The 20,952-nt window shown below is 38.2% G+C and overlaps 1 protein-coding gene across 1 annotated transcript in view; it reads left to right on the top strand.

Moving 5' to 3' along the window:
* The window catches only part of LOC120523293 (calmodulin regulator protein PCP4-like), a 139,572-nt gene that overhangs the window by 77,589 nt on the left and 41,031 nt on the right, over positions 1 to 20,952 (top strand). The window contains exon 2 of the mRNA XM_039744496.1: positions 12,321 to 12,372. Coding sequence (XP_039600430.1) covers positions 12,321 to 12,372 — 52 coding nt within the window. The remainder of the gene's footprint in view (positions 1 to 12,320; positions 12,373 to 20,952) is intronic.

The following is a 20,952-nucleotide window of genomic DNA, read 5'->3' on the forward strand; positions in this document are numbered from 1 at the left end:
AGTACAAACTCCATCTGCAGTGTTTGAAATATATGAGCCTCTTGATCAGCTTTGATGTTAAAATAGGGTTGTGTTGTAGTGCTCTGGTATACCAGGTCTTATTATTCAGATGTGCCAAGATGGTTTGAGTTACAAAAGATATGGAATCATCTGTTAAACAATTGTAATGATATATAAGCTGGAGGTGGTCCAAAGTATCTGAAATATTACCTTTAATGTGCTTCTAAACCAGCATCTCAAACCATTTTATTGACAGTAAGAGTGAGAGCTCTGCTGTCACTCTGAAAGCCCAAATGTTATGCATTGTCACACGGATAATGTCATTTTGAAGCAGATAGCACCCACTGGTTCACAAAACAAGGCATTAAGGGTGTCTGTTATAATACAATCTTAATTGGTCACTACAGACTCTTAAAATACGCCTTGAAATTTCATTCTGGTCATGTAGACTTTTAACAAGTCTTCCTAATGTCATCAGCAGACAGGTGGCCCTGAAGCTAGGGATCTGCACCAACAATCGGAAGGTTGCCAATTCGAATTCTGTAAATGTCAGAAGTGATTCCACTCCTTTGGGCACTCGAGCAAGACCCTTAACCTGCATTTTCTCCCTTCCTGGGTATGACGTTAGCCTGCATTCAGCCCTACAAGCAGGTCCTCCAACTTGCAGGGAAAACTTGGGGGGATGGTGGCAGGTTTGGCACTCCAGGCACTTTAAAACAAACCTCACACTATTCCATTCGAGCTAGTGTGGTGCTGAGAAGGATGAACCATGAGGAGCTGCAGGCAGTCACAGAGAAGGTAGTTTCTTATCACTATCAAAGCAGAAACAGGAAGTTCATCTGAGAGACAAAATGTGAATGGAATTGGACTAGGCTTAAGTTTTTAATCCATAAGTATCATTTAACCCTACCATGGTTTACATATCTCACATTTGCACAGTTTCTAGTTTATCTCCATAATGACATTTAGCATTTATCATAGCAACTTTAATTACTTTTAATAGGTTTTACTTGCATTTATTGTATTTTTCTGTATTGCTAAAATAAAATGCATTGCTAAGAGCCTTCTTTAAATTTCAGTTATCATTGGTGATCCACTATTTCTTATTAAGAAATAAGCAGATTATTTTCATAGATACAAAGTCATCCACATATTTTTGATGAGACTGGCTATACCAGCTGCATGCTCATCGACATCTGATGAGGATCCTACAAATAAATCCCAGTTTGCTCTATCGCTACAATCCTGCAGCTCTTTCCTCTAATGCTTTAATTCAGCATTGAACCACTTTTCTTATCAGTTCCTCCACCTTCAGTCACTGCTTGTTAACTGGAAGCGGGTGTACTAGGTTACAAGAAAATGTCATAATAGTGAGTGATGAGTACCCTGTATGGAGGTGTGCAAGTATCTCTCATGGGGGGGGGAGACCTGTTGCTGATATTTAGGGACCATCTAAGGGCAGAGTGGTGGCTCTGAGGCTAGGGATTTGCACTGGCAATCGGAAGGTTGCCCGTTCGAATCCCTTAAACACCAAAAGTGACTCTGCTTCATTGGGCCCTTGAGCAAGGCCTTTAACCTACAATTGCTGTGTCCTGGTTATGATGTTAATCTGCATCCAGCCCTACATGTAGGCCCTCCAACCTGCAGGAAAACCTGGGGATTGGTGGCAGAATTGGCACTCCAGCCATAATAAAAAAAACTTCACATTGGTTCCATTCCATCTGAACTAGTGTGGTGCTGAGGTGTCACCCGTTGCATGGCCACACTCAGGTACTAATCTGGAATCCTGAGTTGGTTTGTCATCTGGTGGGTGCGGCAATGCACTGTATCAACATGTGCTCCTAACCTCCTCCTCCTCCTCCTAGTCTCCAGCCTCAAGAAATAATTCCATAATTGTGATATATAAAATGGACTACTGTGACCCTGTTTAGGATTTAGTGGAATTAGAAAATGGTATGGTAAGGTATGGATATATAAATAGCTTAGCATAATGGTCATGTTGGCCTGTGAAGGGATGAAGACAACAATCGGAAAAACACTTGAGAACTCATCTGGAGTTGGATCGTTAAATACTCCAGATTAAGTGAACAGTTCTTTGAAATTATTTGTAACATACATGGATAATGTGTACCATATTTATATGCCACCTCCTTTGTGTTTCTCCAACTATTTTGTCCAGTCTATAATGTAGGCAGAACAAGTAATCTGTTGTGTGCAGTATCCAGTGACTTCTTTAAATTAGCTATGTTTCCAAGAAACAGAAAACACAGTTGTTTCTAAAATCATTTTGTGAAACCAGCAAATGCTCTAATTTTATGTAGTCTGTTATCTGGATAAATATTCAGTAGAGGAGGTTGGTTGTTGCACCTACACACCTCCCTTTGCCTCCTGTTTCTCAGAATTCTATATCCAGTTGTTCCCTGCTGAATCATTTCATTTATTTTGACTCAGATAACTAATGATAGGGCCTCTTTATTTAACAGGCAAAAAAGTTAAGTTGAATCCTGAATACTCAAATGTTTAAAAAAGTTTGGTGATCTTAACTAATAATTGCAAAAACTGTGCAAAGAATAAAAACAACAAGGTTACAATATAAAGAAAAATATGTCTTCAAGGACCAACACATGACATATTGTCACTGTCTGACTCCATGATAAAACTGGAAGACTGATCATGAAACTGGTGTTGGTAGTATAAAGGTGTGGAGGCTATTTTCTTTCCACGTATTTGCCATCTTAAAACCAACTGAACATCTTTGGAATGCAACATATGCATTTTTATTGACTGCATGTATTTCTTTATGGTCACAGTCTTCCTTTTTTAAATTGATACATTATAAAGGATAATATGCTATATCACAAAACATGCATCATCACAAGCTGGTTCCACTGACATTACAGTAATTTAATTTCCTCCAATGATCTGTGCAGTTTCCAGCACACTGTTTAATACAATGTATTTGTTATGATGTGGAAAGGGAGGCTTGTGTGGCTGAAAAATCTATTGAGTTAGTGTACACCAAAATCCTCAATAAATGTTTCCAACATATTTGTACCTGAGTTTGACCTGTTTCTTCTTCTCACATCCCACAGATTTGTTTGTTTGGTTAACTGTTAACTCTGAGATGACCTTGTGCAAGTGTGGATGTTTGCATGGCTGTGCTCTTTGATGGGCAAGCCCCCCATCTGGAGATATTTTTTGCATTGTATTCAAATTTTCCATAATATAGTCAGGCCACACAGGAACCTTTAAAGAATGCTGTTAGCATTAAAAAATCAAAAGAAAATACAATTAATAAAATATATATGTTTACTTTCCCTAGGTTAATTTTTAGTCTGTGTATTATCTTTTGGTCTTTATTTTTGGATTGGTCTGAGAAGGTTAAAGTTTTATGAACTCTAAGTATGCTCCAAAAATTATAGATCTTCTTTCGGCTACTCCCGTTAGGGTTCGCCACAGCGGATAATTTTCATTCCATATCTTTCTGTTTCTTTGCATCTTGTTCTGTTACACCCATCACCTGCATGTCCTCTTTCACCACATCCATAAACCTTCTCTTGGGCCTTCCTCTTTTTCTCTTGCCTGGCACCTCTATCCTTAGCATCGTTCTCCTAATATACTCAGCATCTCTCCTCTGCACATGTCCAAGCCAACGCAATCTCACCTCTCTGACTTTGTCTCTCAACCGTCCAACTTGAGCTGACCCTCTGATGTACTCATTTCTAATCCTATCCATCCCTGTCACACCCAATGCAAATCTTAGCATCTTTAACTCTGCTACCTCCAGCTCTGTCCCCTGCTTTCTAGTCAGTCCCACCATCTCCAACCCATCCTTCTATATAAAAGCGGTCGGGATTGTCCCTCCGTCCCGTGAGTGCTACGCAGGCGCAGAGTTTCACACACGCCCCGTCCATTTTGCAATGCACGATGGGATTTGTAGTTTCGTTTTTCCAGGTAAAAGATGATTTTCTACTTCAGACTGTGCGATATCTTCTTCTTCTTTCTTACTATATAAAAGCGGTCGGGATTGTCCTTCCGTCCTGTGAGTGGAAAGCGTAGCAGTATTCCGCTTATCACAGACTTACTACTTGCAGCTTGCGGTACGAAGCGACATGATGTGAGCAGAGTTTTGGCGCTCCCATCGTTCCCTTGCTTTTGTGCGCGATGTGCTGGAAAAATAGACAAAATTATGTCTCTGGAAATAATTAATGTTGATGGAGTACAGTTGCCTCACCGCGTAGTAAATATCAGGTGGGTTCAAAAGGGCGACCTCAATATAGAAAAAAAGTTTAAATTTCATCACAAAAATAACAGAAACTATGAGTATTAAAGTAATACCACTCAAATGCAATATAACCAAATTAATGAGTTTGTATAAAATATCAAATTGATCTACATATTGAATTGCCTTAAGAAGTGGTCAACTTAAAAGTCGGTCGCCTTAAAAGGCGGGTCAGCCTAGTATAACATACTTGGTGTCACTACCGTTCTGTAGACCTTCCCTTTCACTCTTGCTGATATCCGTCTGTCACAAATCACTCCTGACATTCTTCTCCACCCATTCCACCCAGCCTGCACTCTCTTTTTCACCTCTCTTCCACAATCCCCATTACTCTGTACTGTTGATCCCAAGTATTTAAACTCATCCACCTTTGCCAGCTCTACTCCTTGCATTCTCACCATTCCACTGACCTCCCTCTCATTTACACAAAGGTATTCTGACTTGTTCCTACTGACCTTCATTCCTCTCCTCTCTAGAGCATATCTCCACCTCTCTAGGGTCTCCTCAACCTGTTCCCTACTATTGCTACAGATCACAATGTCATCAGCAAACGTCATAGTCCACGGAGACTTCTGTCTAATCTCGTCTGTCAACCTGTCCATCACCACTGCAAATAAGAAAGGGCTCAGAGCTGATCCCTGATGTACTGCAGACCTAACCACGGTCACACTTCCCTCATACATTTCCTGTATACAACTCTTACATACTTCTCTGCCACTCCAGACTTCCTCATACAATACCACAACTCCTCTCCAGGCACCCTGTCATATGCTTTCTCTAGATCCACAAAGACGCAATACAACTCCTTCTGGCCTTCTCTATACTTCTCCATCAACACCCTCAGAGCAAACATCACATCTGTGGTGCTCTTTCTTGGCATGAAACCATACTGCTGCTCACTAATCGTCACCTCACTTCTTAACCTAGCTTCCACTACTCTTTCCCATGACTTCATGCTGTGGCTCATCAATTTTATCCCCCTGTAGTTACAACAGTCCTGCACATCCCCCTAATTATTAAATTTTACACCAGTAGACTTCTTCTCCACTCCTCAGGCATCCTCTCACTTTCCAAGATTCCATTAAACAATCTGGTTAAAAACTCCACTGCCATCTCTCCTAAACACCTCCATGCTTCCACATGTATGTCATCTGGACCAATGGCTTTTCCATTCTTCGTCCTCTTCATAGCTGTTCTCACTTCCTCCCTGCTAATCCATTGCACTTCCTGATTCACTATCTCCACATCATCTAACCTCTTCTCTCTCTCATTCTCTTCATTCATCAGCCACTCAAAGTACTCTTTCCATCTGCTCAACACACTCTACTCGCTTGTGAGTATGTTTCCATCTTTATCCTTTATCACCCTAACCTGTTGCACATCTTTCCCATCTCGCTCCTTTTCTCCCTCCTTACTGTCCAACCTCTCATACAACTCATGATATGCCTTTTCTTTAGCTTTTGCCACCTCACTCTTCACCTTGCGACTTATCTCCTTGTACTCTTGTCTACTTTCTGCATCTCTCTGACTATCCCACTTCTTTGCCATCCTATTCCTCTGTATACTCTCATGTACTTCCCCATTCCACCACCAGGTTTCCTTTTCCTCCTTCCTCTGTCCAGATGTCAGGCCAAGCACCCTTCTTGCTGTCACCCTTACTACATCTGCTGTAGTTTCCCAACTGTCTGGTAATTCTTCACTACCACCCAGTGCCTGTCTCACATTCTCCCTATACTCAACCTTGCAGTCTTCCTTTTTCAACTTCCACCATTTGATCCTTGGCTCTTCCCTCACACTCCTCTTGTTGATCTTCAATGTCATCCTACAGACCACCATCCTATGCTGCTTAACTACACTTTCCCCTGCCACCACTTGGCAGTCTCCTTTACATTGACTATTCTGCATGGGATGTAATCTACCTGTGTGCTTCTTCCTCCACTCTTGTACGTAACCTTTTGTTCCACCCTCTTCTTAAAATACGTATTCACCACAGCCATGTCCATCCTTTTGGCAAAATCCACTATCCTCTGACCTTCTTCATTCCTCTCCTTGACACCATACCTACCCATCACCTCCTCGACTCCTCTGTTCCCTTCACCAACATGTCCATTGAAATCCGCTCCAATCACCACTTTCTGTCCCTTGGATACACTGTTCATCACTTCATCCAACTCACTCCAAAAGTCTTCTTTCTCATCAATTGCACACCCAACTTGCGGGGCATTTGCACTAACAACATTTATCATTACACCTCCAATTTTCAACTTCATAATCATTACTCTGTCTGAAACTCTTTTCACCTCCAAAACACTCTTGACATACTGTTCCTTCAGAATAACCCCTACTTCATTTCTTCTCCTATCCACACCATGATAGAAGAATTTGAATGCACCTACGGTCCACCTGGCCTTACTCCCCTTCCATTTAGTCTCTTGCATGCATAATATATCAACCTTCCTTCTCTTCATCATAACTATTAACTCTCTCCCCTTACCAGTCATACTGCCAACATTCAAAGTTCCTACCCTCAGTTCCACTCTCTTTACCTTCCTCCTCTCCTCCTGGCTCCAGACATATCTCCCCCCTCTTCTTCTTCTTCTTCGGCCAACAGTAGCCCAATTTCCGCCAGCACCCTGTTGGCTAACAGTACTGGTGGTGGTTGTTGTTAACCTGGGGCTCGACCGATCCAGTATGGAAATTTGTATTGTTGTCCAATATTGATTTGGCAAAATTTTACACTGGATGCCCTTCCTGACGTAACCCTCCCCATTTATCCGGGCTTGGGACCAGCACGAAGAAACACACTTTTTGCGCATCCCCTGTGGCTGGGTTGCTCCAAAAATTACAGATAATGCTATTTATTTTAAAGTACAGAAGCCCCCGCCTGTGGTACAGTATATGTCTTCAAATCCTCCATACAACATCAGACATTTGAATTTTGTGCTGGAATATGACATTGGTGCAATGGTGATGATGCTGCCACACGGTGCCGGAGTTTTCAGCTTTGTTTCCTAGCCTGGTCCCTTCTTTTATGGATCTTCAGTGCATAAGTGTGTTGCATTGGATTGGTTTCCCCATCTAGGGAGGCTGGGCTGGTGCCCAGTGCTTTTGATGTATGCTCTAGTTCCCTTCATACCTAAACTGGAAAGGTGGGTTGAAAAAATGTATAGATACGCACAATACATTTATGACATGTTCATTATTGTTTCCCTTTGTTAGATGGCTATCACGCCACATTCTGATATCAAATATTGACAAACAGTTTGCATTCACTGTATGTTTATACCACAGTGGCAACCAAGCTGTGTATAAGATTCTTCAATAATTTATAGGTTATGGCACTTGATATGACAATTAATGTATGCCTCAAAAATGTTTTAAGATCCTTTTGCAGTCTGTATTAAAGAAAAATTCCAACAATGAGTATAGAAACATCAGACACACTCAAGCCAACAAGTTCTAGGCACAGTGCTTACAACCTCCTTTTTAAACTACAATTATTTAAAGAATAATTTATTTTCTTATAGCAAAACATGTATGCATTAAGGGATACAGATTAAATTATGATTTAAGCAGTAAGTGACATCATGATGGCTGACTCTTGACAAGCTATGTGTTGAAGGGTCTCTGAACTTTTTTAAATAAAGGAAAGATTTTCCATTCAAAGAAATAACCAAGAAATTGTCTTTCATTTTATTTTTGCCCATTGAACAAAGTTTCTAATTTCTGGTGTTTTAGTGTTTGGACCCTTGCTTCAGTCTTTGAGTTTTATTTTCAATTTGTCCTTAAACCCCTGTTATTCAGACTTCATGTCCATCCCATAACAGAATGGTCATTGTAGAATGTTGGCACTGCACATTAGTCAGTCTGTTTCATATTTCCATGGCCATAGCCTCCAGTGTTTACCAATACTACACGATACATTTGTGCTTTGAATAGAAGTCAAACTCCTGGGCATTAACACACCATCTCTCTTCCCTTTTAGCTGTAACATTTTTTCTATATTTTTTCCTTTTTGTTCCATAGACTTTCCTCCCAGAATCTATGAAACCATTAATTTATCTGACTTAATAATCCTATATTAGCATCATCTGAATCCCCCTGTAATACCTAATAATTATTAGTACTTTATCCTGTGAGTTGCTGTATTCGCTTTTCATTGTCAGTGAGTGGAAATGTGTCTGCCTTTCAGACCCCCAGCCTCCGGATTTCCCATCTGCTGCAGTCCGGTCCAGTGTTGCGTGACTCATTACTGCACTGCAAGAGCAGCACTTTTATTTGGTATGTCACTGGGGAGTTCAGTATTTTGTTGGTATTTTTTGACAGCAAAATTTATGACACCGCAATCTTAAAAAGTTGTAAGAAATTATTATTTTTTAGAGCATTTTTCCATTATATATTCGATTCACAAACTTACTTTTTCCACCCACATATAAATAAAAGTACTTTTTAAAAACTCTGAGTTCATGGCTCCTTCTATCTGTTTTTGAGTATTGTACAGGAGCTCTGTGAGTTTTGATTTTTTCCTTACGGGTTTTCAAACATGTCATTTGTTCCTAACTATCCATACATTTTCAGTGTCCAATTCTTCCACTGCAGTGTGACTAGGAACAAAAGCATTAAATACCAAAGCCCATCACATGATATATTCACTCAGCTACCTAGATTCTGAGTTAGCCGTCTAAATCATAACCACATTTTTGGGATATTAGAGGAAACCACAGTATCCAGAGAAAAGTATCATACTGACACTGACTCGGCTAGAAATTAGAACTATTGTAGGCTTCAGTAACTCAGCAACAGTAAACACCTCGAGCAATCTTAGAACAAACAAATAATTCCTTTTTTCTAATTTCTTAAATTTTCTGGTACAAGTTATACTACATACAGAAACAAGGAAAAGAACAATGAAGTGAAATAGATGGGTTTCTTTCAGAAGCTCTGGAACACATATTATGAAATATAAAAGTAGGAGCACATTAGAAAGGCAATTTGTTATCCACACAAGGCAGTTTGTCAGTGACGAATCTTGTTTTAATCGTACAACAAGCAAAAACTTTAACCTTGCTATAAAAAATATGACAAAGTTTGCAATAAAAAAATTGACAAAGAGAGGAGGTGCAACAAGCACAGTAAGTACAGGACAGTGATGAACAGCAAGATTTAGCGTTTTTCTCACCATAGTTATAACAACAATTATAATTATCTTTTTTTCTAATAATACTTTTTCATTTAAACTAGTGTGCTTTTGTTTTAAAAACATTTTGGGTCACTGTAGTATAGTTCACATCCCACTTCCTAATCCAAGCATTATAAGTGAATGTGAGAATACAGTGGTCCCTCGCTATATCGCGCTTCGACTTTCGCGGCTTCACTCTATTGTGGATTTTAAATGTAAGCATATCTAAATATATATCACGGATTTTTCGCTGGTTCACGGATTTCTGTGGACAATGGGTCTTTTAATTTATGGTACATGCTTCCTCAGTTTGTTTGCCCAGTTGATTTCATACAAGGGACGCTATTGGCGGATGGCTGAGAAGCTACCCAATCAGAGCATGTATTACGTTTTAAATAAAACTCCTCAATGATATGCTTCCCACCCGGTGCTTTGCATACTTAAAAGCTCTAACAGCACGTATTGATTTTTGATTGTTTGCTTTCTCTGTCTCTCTCACTCTCTCTGACATTCTGTGCTCCTGACGAGGGGGTGTGAGCAGAGGGGCTGTTTGCACAGAGGCTGTTTGCTTAGAAAATACGGACGCTCCTAAAAAAATGCTGAAAGACTACCTTCACATTTATCCCTTCATTGCAGTGCTTTATCGTGGAGCTTCGCATGCTGAAAAGCCCAATTGATTTTTGCTTGTTTACTTTTCTCTCTCTCTCTCTGATATTCTCTGCTACACGCACTCCTTTGAAGAGGAAGATATGTTTGCATTCTTTTAACTGTGAGAAAGAACTGTCATCTCTGTCTTGTCATGGAGCACAATTTAAACTTTTGACTAAAGAGTGTTATTTCATGTCTAGAGGGCTCTAATAATGTTAAAAAACGTATTTAGAAGGTCGTAAACAGGTTTTCAATGCTCTAACTGTGAAAAAATTAGATTTATAAATAAAGACTCCTACTTCGTGGAAATTCATTTATCTGTCTGGAGCGGATTAACCGCGATAAACAAGTGTTTACTGTATAACTGTGCGGAGAATATTTATAAACAGTGTGGGAGAGTTTCTAAGGGCTTAAAATATATAAAAATAACCATACAAGCATATGGTTTCTACTTCGCGGATTTTCACCTATCGCGGCGGGTTCTGGAACGCAACCCCCACAATCGAGGAGGGATTACTGTACTTAGCTGTGGTATAAACCAATTCTTAATTCTTATTTGCTCTGCTGAAAGGCTACAGAAATCCAGCATTTATCTCAGCAGCATTAATCACAAGACAGGAATCAAAATTGGATGCCATGGTAACCGATCACAGGGCACGCATGTATACACAACTAGGTTGCTTTTTTAGAGATTAGAGATACCCATTTAACTCAAACTGTACATTTTTGGGATGTTAGAAGTAAACTGGAGTCAATTCACAACAGACAACATGCAAACAACAAGAAACGCAACAACTTATCTCGGATTTCAATCCTAGTCTCAGGATATGTGATGCAACAATACCTGATGCTGAACCATATCAGTACAAAGTAGAAATGTTAATTGTGTTTTTCATGTCTCCAGTTTGAATACTGCTAAAAGTGAGTATCGTTGCTAAAAGTACAAAGTACTTTACAACCAACTGTTGCTTTACATTTATAATTATAAATAATGTAACTATATATACAAATATAAATATTAATATTGAGCATCAGTGCCCCACAAATCTGCAGTCTGAAAATAAATAGTACAATGAAAGGAAAAAAAACGTAGCTGGAACATATACACGTTCTGGAAATTTACAATTTACATCAGACTTCAGACTTTGGGAGGGAATGAAAGTTCTTGGAGGAACCTCAAATAGACCTGGGGAGATTAGAGAAACTACACAGAAAAGATAGGCCAGCAGAAAATGTAATCACTGAGACAGTTACTGAATTAGGTTTGGCAATGTACATTATTTGTTGTATGTATGTATATATGTATGTTTGTTTGTTTACCTTTATATGTGTGTAAAGCAGGTAAAAGCTGAAAGGTTTAGTAATTTTCTGTTATCATGTTACAACTAGAAATCCGTTAGAACTCTGAGCCTGCTGTCAATGAAAAGTGCTCTATAAGAATAACCTAAATTTGAATTTAAATTTAAACAGGGTCCAACCAATATGAAGAACCTAAGCTGTATACCACAAAAACAAAATACAAGGAAAGTAATAATTATTTGAAACCTACATTTCTATTACAGGGACATATGGAGCTACAGGCAATTCCGGCTCTATAGAATCCAAGGCAAGACCTAAACATATAAGTGATGCCAGGCCATATCCAGGCACAGACATACAGACACACTCAAACACGCAAGCATATGCACACACACACATACTGAAAAATTAATAAGAGAGCTGAGAATTGTTATTTCACTCAGCACACACACCTTTTTAGGATTTTGTAAGGAAACCAAGGAACCCCATCCAGAGTTGGTTCCTACATTCATTCTTACAATACTGAATTAGACTTATTGAATAACACATTGCCCTGATAGTGGTTTTCCATTTCCTGGATAGATATCTGGATAAAAAAGCAGTTTTAATTCACTCCTGCTTTTATCACAGTAAAGCCAGCATTACACTCATGTATATACAGGTAGGCACTGACTGACTATAGAAACTGTGAGCGATGGACAGCGTGTCTTCAGTCAAATCAGAAATGTGCAACAACAATCTGAAGTTGAATTTAGGAGTCAAGGTCTACTGTTTTAAAGAAACAAAGGAGGCATATGAAAGGGCTTTTCTTTTTGATGAAAGATGTTTAAAAATAATACAAAAAAAACTGTATGAAAGGTTATTTCAGATAGGATTAACATATTCATTTGTTTGGTTTTGTGTTTATTTCAGAGACAAGGAAATACAGCAGCTGGAGGAAACAGCAAATCAACCAGTGGAAGAGGTAAAATGAATATTACATTTATATCTCAGAAATAAACTGTATACCTACAAATGCTGAATAAAATATTTTTCAATGTGTGCAGCTCTGCTCAGTATTAGAGTATAACTATAATATAATGCTTTAAAGAACCATCAGTCACACAACATAGCTTTTAATGTTATTTTTCTAAACTGATAGAAAAGTAATAAGGTATGTAAACTTTGCTATTAAAAACACATAATTACCCAATTTGCAGTTGCATAATTTCCATACTGAAGTTGGATTTTCATAATGGAACAGAGATTTACCTTCCATTGGGAAAGGTAATTTAAGAACATACAGTACATTAAGCTGTTGATTTCCTCCACTAATCATTTTACCCTTTGCTAAAGCAGCATGTTTGCTCTTTTCCAGAGTTACTGTGAGAAATAAAAATTGGCTTTCAGGAGCAGCAATAAAACAGAGAAGAAAGCTCTGGTTGAAGGTTTTAGCTTGATTTCTGAAATGGATAGTCAAGGGTCATTGTCTATACAACCCATCTGGCATGAGTGTCTCTCATCTGCATTTAACATTTTAGTAAATGAAATCCTACCTTCTTGATACTCATAAATTTACAACCATGATTACCTGCATATGAGATATGAGGTAAATCTAAACTGCAAATGTGTGCAATTTAGTCAGTATGTTAGAAGGAGATATAGCTTGGATTTTGCAATTTCTAGAACAAATGTTTACCCAACAACAATAATTGTGAAAGCCTCAAATCACAACATAGGGTATAGCATAGAATGGACTACCAAATGCAAAAGCATCAGTCAATATAGAAAGTGAAGCACATAAAAAAGTGTCAAATTTCAGATACACAGTATATACCTCTGGCTAGGTAGCACAGAATAAAAAGTGACTTATAGGACCAGCTATAAAACAGATAAGAAAGCTCAGGTTGAAGGTTTTAGCTTGATTTCTGAAATGGATAGTCAAGGGTCACAGTCTATACAACAACAGCAATGGACAAAAGGAAAGCAAAGCCTGTTCATTCATAACAATCTCAAACTTGTTTAATCAAGGTCCTCATACACGCATCCTTGAAAAGGAAAAGTTCAGAATCACCAGCTTACCTAATTGCAGATCTATGGATTTTGAGGAGAAAACCTATGCAGGCTCAGGGAGAACTTTTAGGATCTGTGTCTCCCACCATTCATTCATTTATTCATTTTCAAAATCTTACTCCAATTTTGAGTCACTGGAAGGAACTAAACACAGCTGTGATTCAAGGTACCACAAATACATCATAAAACCATAATTACACTGACTCGATAATTCAGAGTAACCAATCAACCTAACTTTCATGTCTTGAGATGTCGAAAGAAACAGAAGTACAGTGAGAACAGCCCACACAGAAACAGGCAAAGCAAGCAGAGACAGTGGACACACTAGGACTTCAGTCTAGGACCCTGAAGCTATGAGGTAGCAGCACTACCCCTGTGTCACCAGGATACTTAAAACAAAGCCTTTCATTAAGAAAGTCCTGGAGAAAATCTCCTGTGACCTCATAGTTCTTATATAAATAAAATCCTGAAAGTGCCCAGCCAGGTATGTGTGCCATATGAGTTACATTGTATACAAGCAACATATTGCTCAGATAAATGTGCATAATAATTTGTGATTCACAAGGCTGTGGATTACATCCGGCTGTTAGATCAATCTCTAGTAACATCTCTTATCTAGTCCAAGGGATTCGTTTTCATGCAGTCAACAACCGAGATGTGAGGGTTTCCCCATGGAGATAATGTACATTCGTCAGTGCATGTCAGAACACAGAATGGGAAGAAGAATGGCCAGGCTCTCAAAGATCAGGGGCTGAACGCTTAAGATCAGGGACTAAATCCCCAGAAGCTCATCCAAACAATGTCACTGGTTGAACCAAAGGAAAATAATAATAAAACTTAATTTTTACATGGTTTAAAAAAATAATAATTTTGGATGATAACAGAAAAATTTAATTAAGGAGAAACATATTTTTAAGTGTTCTGAATTGTAACACTAATGAAAGATTCTTCTCCTTCTCAAAATTCTACGACTCAAAAAAGGCAAGAATTCGTAGTAACTTTAGTACACTTATTAAAACAGCTATTTATGTTAATTAGAGGTGGTATTGTTATGGTAAATGATCTTAAAACAAAAAAAAGGCAGATTGATTTTGTACATAACAAGAAAAAAGTTTGTTAATGGAAAATTGGCTAAAATGCAATACTAATTCTTTATTATTTGTTTTATAGAAACAGTTCAAATGTACTAATGCAATGACACTGAAGCAATATGTCATGTTTCGAAAGCATGCTGATATTACACAAATCTACCACCAACTGACCACCGTGAACACAAAATGATTAGAAACGGTGGCTAAGTGCATGCTTCTCTATAATATACTTCAGTGTGACTGACTACTGCTATATATTTATCTGCGTCAAAACTTATTTGCCTCCGTTATAAGCATTTGAAATATATAAATTAAATTGAAAATAAAATGATTGTGTTTTATGTGCCATAAATCGAGAAAACTGTAGCCTGAGACCTGCCTAAACATAAAAATGGTAAGAACAAACACATGCAGACCCTACTTTACTTGCTCAGTCTAGAAGTAGGTATCACCAGTGGCTGATAACAGACTCCAACAACTGACTCTGAATCGACAATTGTCATTGGATTAAACTGGTTTGAGAATGTTATACTGTATTCTTTTAGTGAGACTAAAATGCACATTTGTAAAAAGAATCATGTGGGGTGCTAGCAGATAAGGTTTTAGTCCCAGTCAGAACCCTAGTTCTGCGGAATCCCTAGACTGTAGTCAAAACAGTAAAAAATAAATGATTCAAAGCACAGAAATACACTTTTAAGTACTGTATATTTGAGAAAATGTTTCAGGATATAAGAAAAAATTGCTCTTTGAAATTTTGTGGCCACAAAGTCACCTACAAAATAAAGTGGACATTATTCAAGAAAATGAACCTCTCAGGCTGTTTAAAAAAGACTTCAAGGATGTTGGCCATTGATGAATACCGATAGATTAAAACAAATAACCCGATTCTTTATTAGAGTAATGACAAAAGCAACAATTTTAAAATAATAAAGTACAAAAATGCACACAGGCTCGCTATGTCACTGTGGCCAGAAGGGTGTTTCCTGCCCAGCTGGGTTATAGTAGAACCTTCTCTGTGGGAAAAAAATGGGCTTTGCCAGGTTGTTATTTTTGGAATAGTTTTGGGCCAGCGATGGAAACATTTGCACAATTTTTGGGCTATATTTAAATGCAAGCACGCAATTAGAATGACTATATGAATGACTGCGTATGTCTGTTTTAATTCCCATAAGGGAATGTCTCTACTAATGGCCACTTACTAATTAACATAAAGACAAAGGGTTAAAAACAATAAAGTGTCATCTTTCTGAAGGCCAGAACTTTTATGTTCATGTTAAATGTTGATAGTCTTGTAACTCTGCCCTCTACTGGTAAATGTTTGACTTCTACTACCACCTCCAATTGGCAGTACCATATTTCACTGCAGGGAAGTGGAGAACAGTTGGAAAGAACTTCACTATACTTACATCACTTTGTTCCATAAGAATGACAGAGGGAAACCCTCTCCACATTCAGAAAATTGATTTCAAATAATTGCACTTATCTTAAGGCTCTCACATGCTTCTTAAATTCCACTTACTTTGAACTTCGTCAGCGTTCAATTGCAGTTCCCACTTCTGCCATTGTAGCTTACAGCTTCTTTCAGTAGTCCTGATTACTTAAAGAGCACTGTGGGGAGATCCATGAACTCCAAAAAAGGCAGCTACAAAAATCAGCAGAATGAAAAGATAAATAAAAACAAGCAATATCAAACCTTCCACACACTAACGTGAACACTCCATACAACTTTCAATGTAATTTGATTAAAAGTTAATTGTCACAAACATTTTTGGTGTTCTGAATGAATATGAATGTACAACCAGCTAAAGCCTTTGGTGATGGATGGTCCTCATATGTACAATCAACAAATTGTTATTCTAGATTGCTTCCAAAATTCTAATCTGTTTTACAAATAGGTTTAAACACTCTGCAGTTCTAATGTCTTCAACAAATTGTAATGTAAACAAAATTGCACAACATAATATAACTTTCCTAAAACCATTTAATCCAGCTGAGGGCCATGGGAAGATAAAGCCTATCCTAGCAGCATTGAGCACAAATCTATTATGGCACTCACTCATGCACACATCCCTATTCACATTAACACAGTGACAATTGGAACTGCCAGTTTACACAACCATGACTGCTAAAAAATGGCAGGCTAAAGGAGTACATAAAAATTGTACCAGGAGATTGAGTTTTAAATCAAAACATTAGTGAATTATCTTACCAGAAAGTCAGAATAACATGTAAAAAAGCCCAAAATATGAATAAAAAATCATGGTAAATAGCCAAATTTGGAACAGTCAGTCTTTCTAATGCTGGGGCCAAATCAGCACATAGTTACAAGTGAATGGCTCTTGATAGTCTAAATCGGCTGATAAACCAGTCATCATCATGGGCAAAAAAATATGTTCAGTCTGTAAAAGCTTGTTCCGTTTATATTTCACCATCTGCATAGCTTTCAAGTAGTATCAAACAATGTTGTGTCAAAACATTAGGCCATGAACGGGCTATAGGGCGTGATATTTAGAGCTTTCTGTACGGAGAAATGCGCTTTGGTTTCTAATCCTGAGAAGTGACAGCAGGTAGCCAATATAAACTGACGAAAAAACAAAAAACGTTTTTTCAGTGCAAACATGCAGCATTGGCCCCCTTACAGGGGAACTAAAATAGAATCTATACATTATATCCATCACTTTTTAGGTTTAACACGTTTGTCATGTCAATGAACATTATACTAATGACTCAGTAATATGAATTATAAGCATGCGTCACCATTTCGCTGGTTTGGCTGCATTTCCCTACTTTAATCAATGGTGTTGTCATTTCCCACTTCCTCCAGAATGTTGTGTATGGATAAGACAGAGTTGCTGTAAATATAGACAAGTTCTCCCATCGAGGTTTTTTCTATAAATCCTGACTTTTGCGTGGATACAAGTTTTATCAATCAGACCCCTGGTCTGGAAGGAGACACAGCTCGCACACATGGCACTTGCATGTGTGAATAGGGATCCATGATCACCTAGAACTGACTGCTATTCTGCTTTACTTACCCTTTTTATTGGACGTCTCCTCTTCTCCCTATTACCCAAATGTAAAGATGGAGCAATACAAGGCAAGCAAGGGAAGCAAGCAAAATTTTATGCAGTCATTATAGTCTTTAACTAATTAAATATTCTCAATTCACCAAAAAGAACAAGCAAATACAATTGAATATTTCAGGAGCTGTTATACATGATACTGGCTGACAAAGGCAATGTGTTTGACTTTTAGTCTGCTAAGGTTACATTGCTTTTCTTGTAGTATGCATCTTCTTGATTTTTCATTCTTTTCCTCCTTCCTGATTTTTCAGTATCTCCTCAATAACATTGTCACTTTAAGGTGATAACTTTTTAATTGCTGTCAGGGCCAAGGTGACCCCTTCTCTGCTCAGTTTCATTTCGACAGACCATACATGTTCACGGGGTGTGTATGCACAAATATATCCATTGGCTCAAGAGATTTGCTTTTATATGTGTGAAAAGGCCAGAAAATGACCAATGTACCATTTAAAGTTCTCACTTTTTCATCTCAGGGCAGCACAGTGGTAGTGCTGCTGCCTCGCAGTTAGGAGACCTGGGTTTGCTTCCGAGGTCCTCCCTGTGTGGAGTTTGCATGTTCTCCCCGTGTCTGCATGGGTTTCCTCCGGGTGCTCTGGTTTCCTCCCACAGTCCAAATACATGCAGGTTAGGTGCATTGGCGATTCTAAATTGTCCCTAGTGTGTGCTTGGTGTGTGTGTGTGACATGCGGTGGGCTGGCACCCTGCCTGGATTTGTGCCTGCCTTGCACCTTTTTTTGGCTGGGATTGGCTCCAACAGACCCCCATGACCCTGTGTTAGGATATAGCAGGTTGGACAATGACTGACTGACTGACTTTTTCATCTCACTATACTGCCCTTTTTAAAGTTGTGTGTTTAATTTTTACTAATTTAGTCTTCTGTCTGCTGTTTCACTTTCTTTCTGTGGTTGTACAAGGGATTTTACAGAGATTAAAAGGTAAAGAAAAAGAAGCAGTTTTAATATAAAGCAATATTGTTAATAAACCTTCTTAACACATTAAAAATATAACATCTACTATAATATTCAAATCACATTCCTTACTCTAATGGGAGAAGAACCAACACAGACATGAGGACAGTATGTAAGGTTCACACAAACAATAACCAAGGCATAATTTAAATCCAAGTTGCTGAGTCTATATTCTAAAGTAATGTGGATAATTTCATTGTAGTACTGGTCCAGTCAAATAATTCTTTGTGTCAGAAGTTAAGATTATTCCTAGGAGGGACTTTTTTCAGCACTCAGAGGCAAGTGGTACTATAGGGTGGTCCAGATCTCATTATGCAATATTCATTGCGCTATAACTTATTAAGTTTATTACATAGAAAATCACCCACAAAATCCCGGACCATCAAGAAGTGTGCGAACTGACGACATGAAGAATCGTCTTTGCGCCGAACTGGAATCGTGCCCACATAAATCAAAGTCATCTAGACAATCTGGATCTGCATAATTAGATCTGGATCACCCTGTAGATAGATAGAGAAGGAGAGAAAGTCTCACTATGTCATTAAGCCATTAGGAAGACAGTTAATTCTCAGGCTACAGTTTGGGATCAGCAATGAACCTGCAACATTTCAGAAAGAAGAGACAGTGTGATCGACACAGTGTGATCCAAGAGACCTGGATGATGTACTTGGATAATGCCCTAATATCTGTATAATGGATGAATGTCTTATAAATCATAACAAGTTATTACTTTAAAACTGAATAAAGGAAATATCTTTTGCAGTATTCAAAGCTAAACTAGCTAGGGCACTTCACTGACATCTCAAGAAGTCGGTTACTTGGCTTTGTGTGTTTTAATACAATCTTGTTTATCATGGTGCTGTAAAGTGGCAATGTGATTTTCACTGGACTTTGTACACATGACAGTACTACTACTATTATCATGACTACTAACAAGCAAAGATATATGACACATGTACTTTGATTTTCTTCCCACATTTCAAGGACATGCATTTTAGGTTAATTGTCAGACTTCACTGTTTCAGTATGAAGGAGTGTGTGTGTGTGCGTGTGAGTATAATCAGTGACTCACTTCCACACAGGTTCCAGGAATAGGCAGGACTCCAAACTGGACAAGTTGGTAACAAAAGGGATGGATGGAGTTAAAGATTTTTAACCATCTCAGAACCACAATTCAAAATTATATGAGCTGCACTGTATTTGCACTGTGGATCCATGGGCACCACACATTAGACCTGCCAGTCTTGGATAATTTCTGTATACATGCACATGTGTGGGTGTTATGGAAGGAATGTAATTGGCCATCAATGCACGCTGCAATGCTCCTCTGTTTTTATTGCTTATTCAAATTCAATAAATGGCAGATTAAGTTGAAACAGATGCCTGTTCTCTGCTCGAAGAATTATCACATGCCATGGACATTGTGTGCTATAAGTTAAATATTCCATGTGCCTGAGTCTGAAATGTGTACTGTAGGTTCTGCTCATGCTGAGCTCTTAACCTGTAAACTGACTGCATGACAAGCTCATCACTGAGAAATCTGGGAGATGCAGAAATGCGCTGCTGACCAACAAATTTCTGTTTTCTTGATGTATTGCATTTCACTTTTATATACTTGTTTACAACGTTATTGTGCCAGTGATCTAAAAACAAAATTAAAAAATCAATTAAAAAAAATCCAAGCATCTTCAGAACTATTTCATATAACCTAGAGTGACAGGGAGGAGCTCTCAGTTATTTACATAGGGTGAATTCAGAGTTGTGAATCAACCTAACCAGCACGAGTAAATAAAACCTCACACGGGCATGATCTCAATACAGTTTGAACCTGGACATCAAGAACCACTCTGCTTTATTATAATAATCTCTGCCTAAAGACAGAGAAGAAGGGATTGATCTTTATTTCAGGAACAAGGCTGGAATCACCAAAGGTTCAGTCTGTTTCAGAGTACACTCAGTTAAAGACCCCAATAAACCAACCATGATGTGATAATGAACTGGAATACTTGGAGAAAACTCATGAATACATAGAACCACTGAAGTAGTCATATTAACCATTTTTCACCCATACTGTCTGCATTTTGCATATAGAAAAGATAAAAGGCTGCTTATTTACTAGTAGATATTTTTCAAGCCAAGTGGCTTCATTGTCATACCATTCATACACCATGCTGCAGCATACAGTGGCATGAAATAATGTTCCCTAGGACCATGGAGCAACATATACATAAATACAAGACAAGTGGAAGACAGGTAAAGAACTAAATATATTATAATTAATCAATTAATAAATAATGGGTATGTGAATAGATAGTATTAATTTGAAATAGAAAGCAATGAATAAATAATA

Source organism: Polypterus senegalus, chromosome 2 (assembly GCF_016835505.1).
Source record: "Polypterus senegalus isolate Bchr_013 chromosome 2, ASM1683550v1, whole genome shotgun sequence".
Classification (NCBI taxonomy): Eukaryota; Metazoa; Chordata; class Cladistia; order Polypteriformes; family Polypteridae; genus Polypterus; species Polypterus senegalus.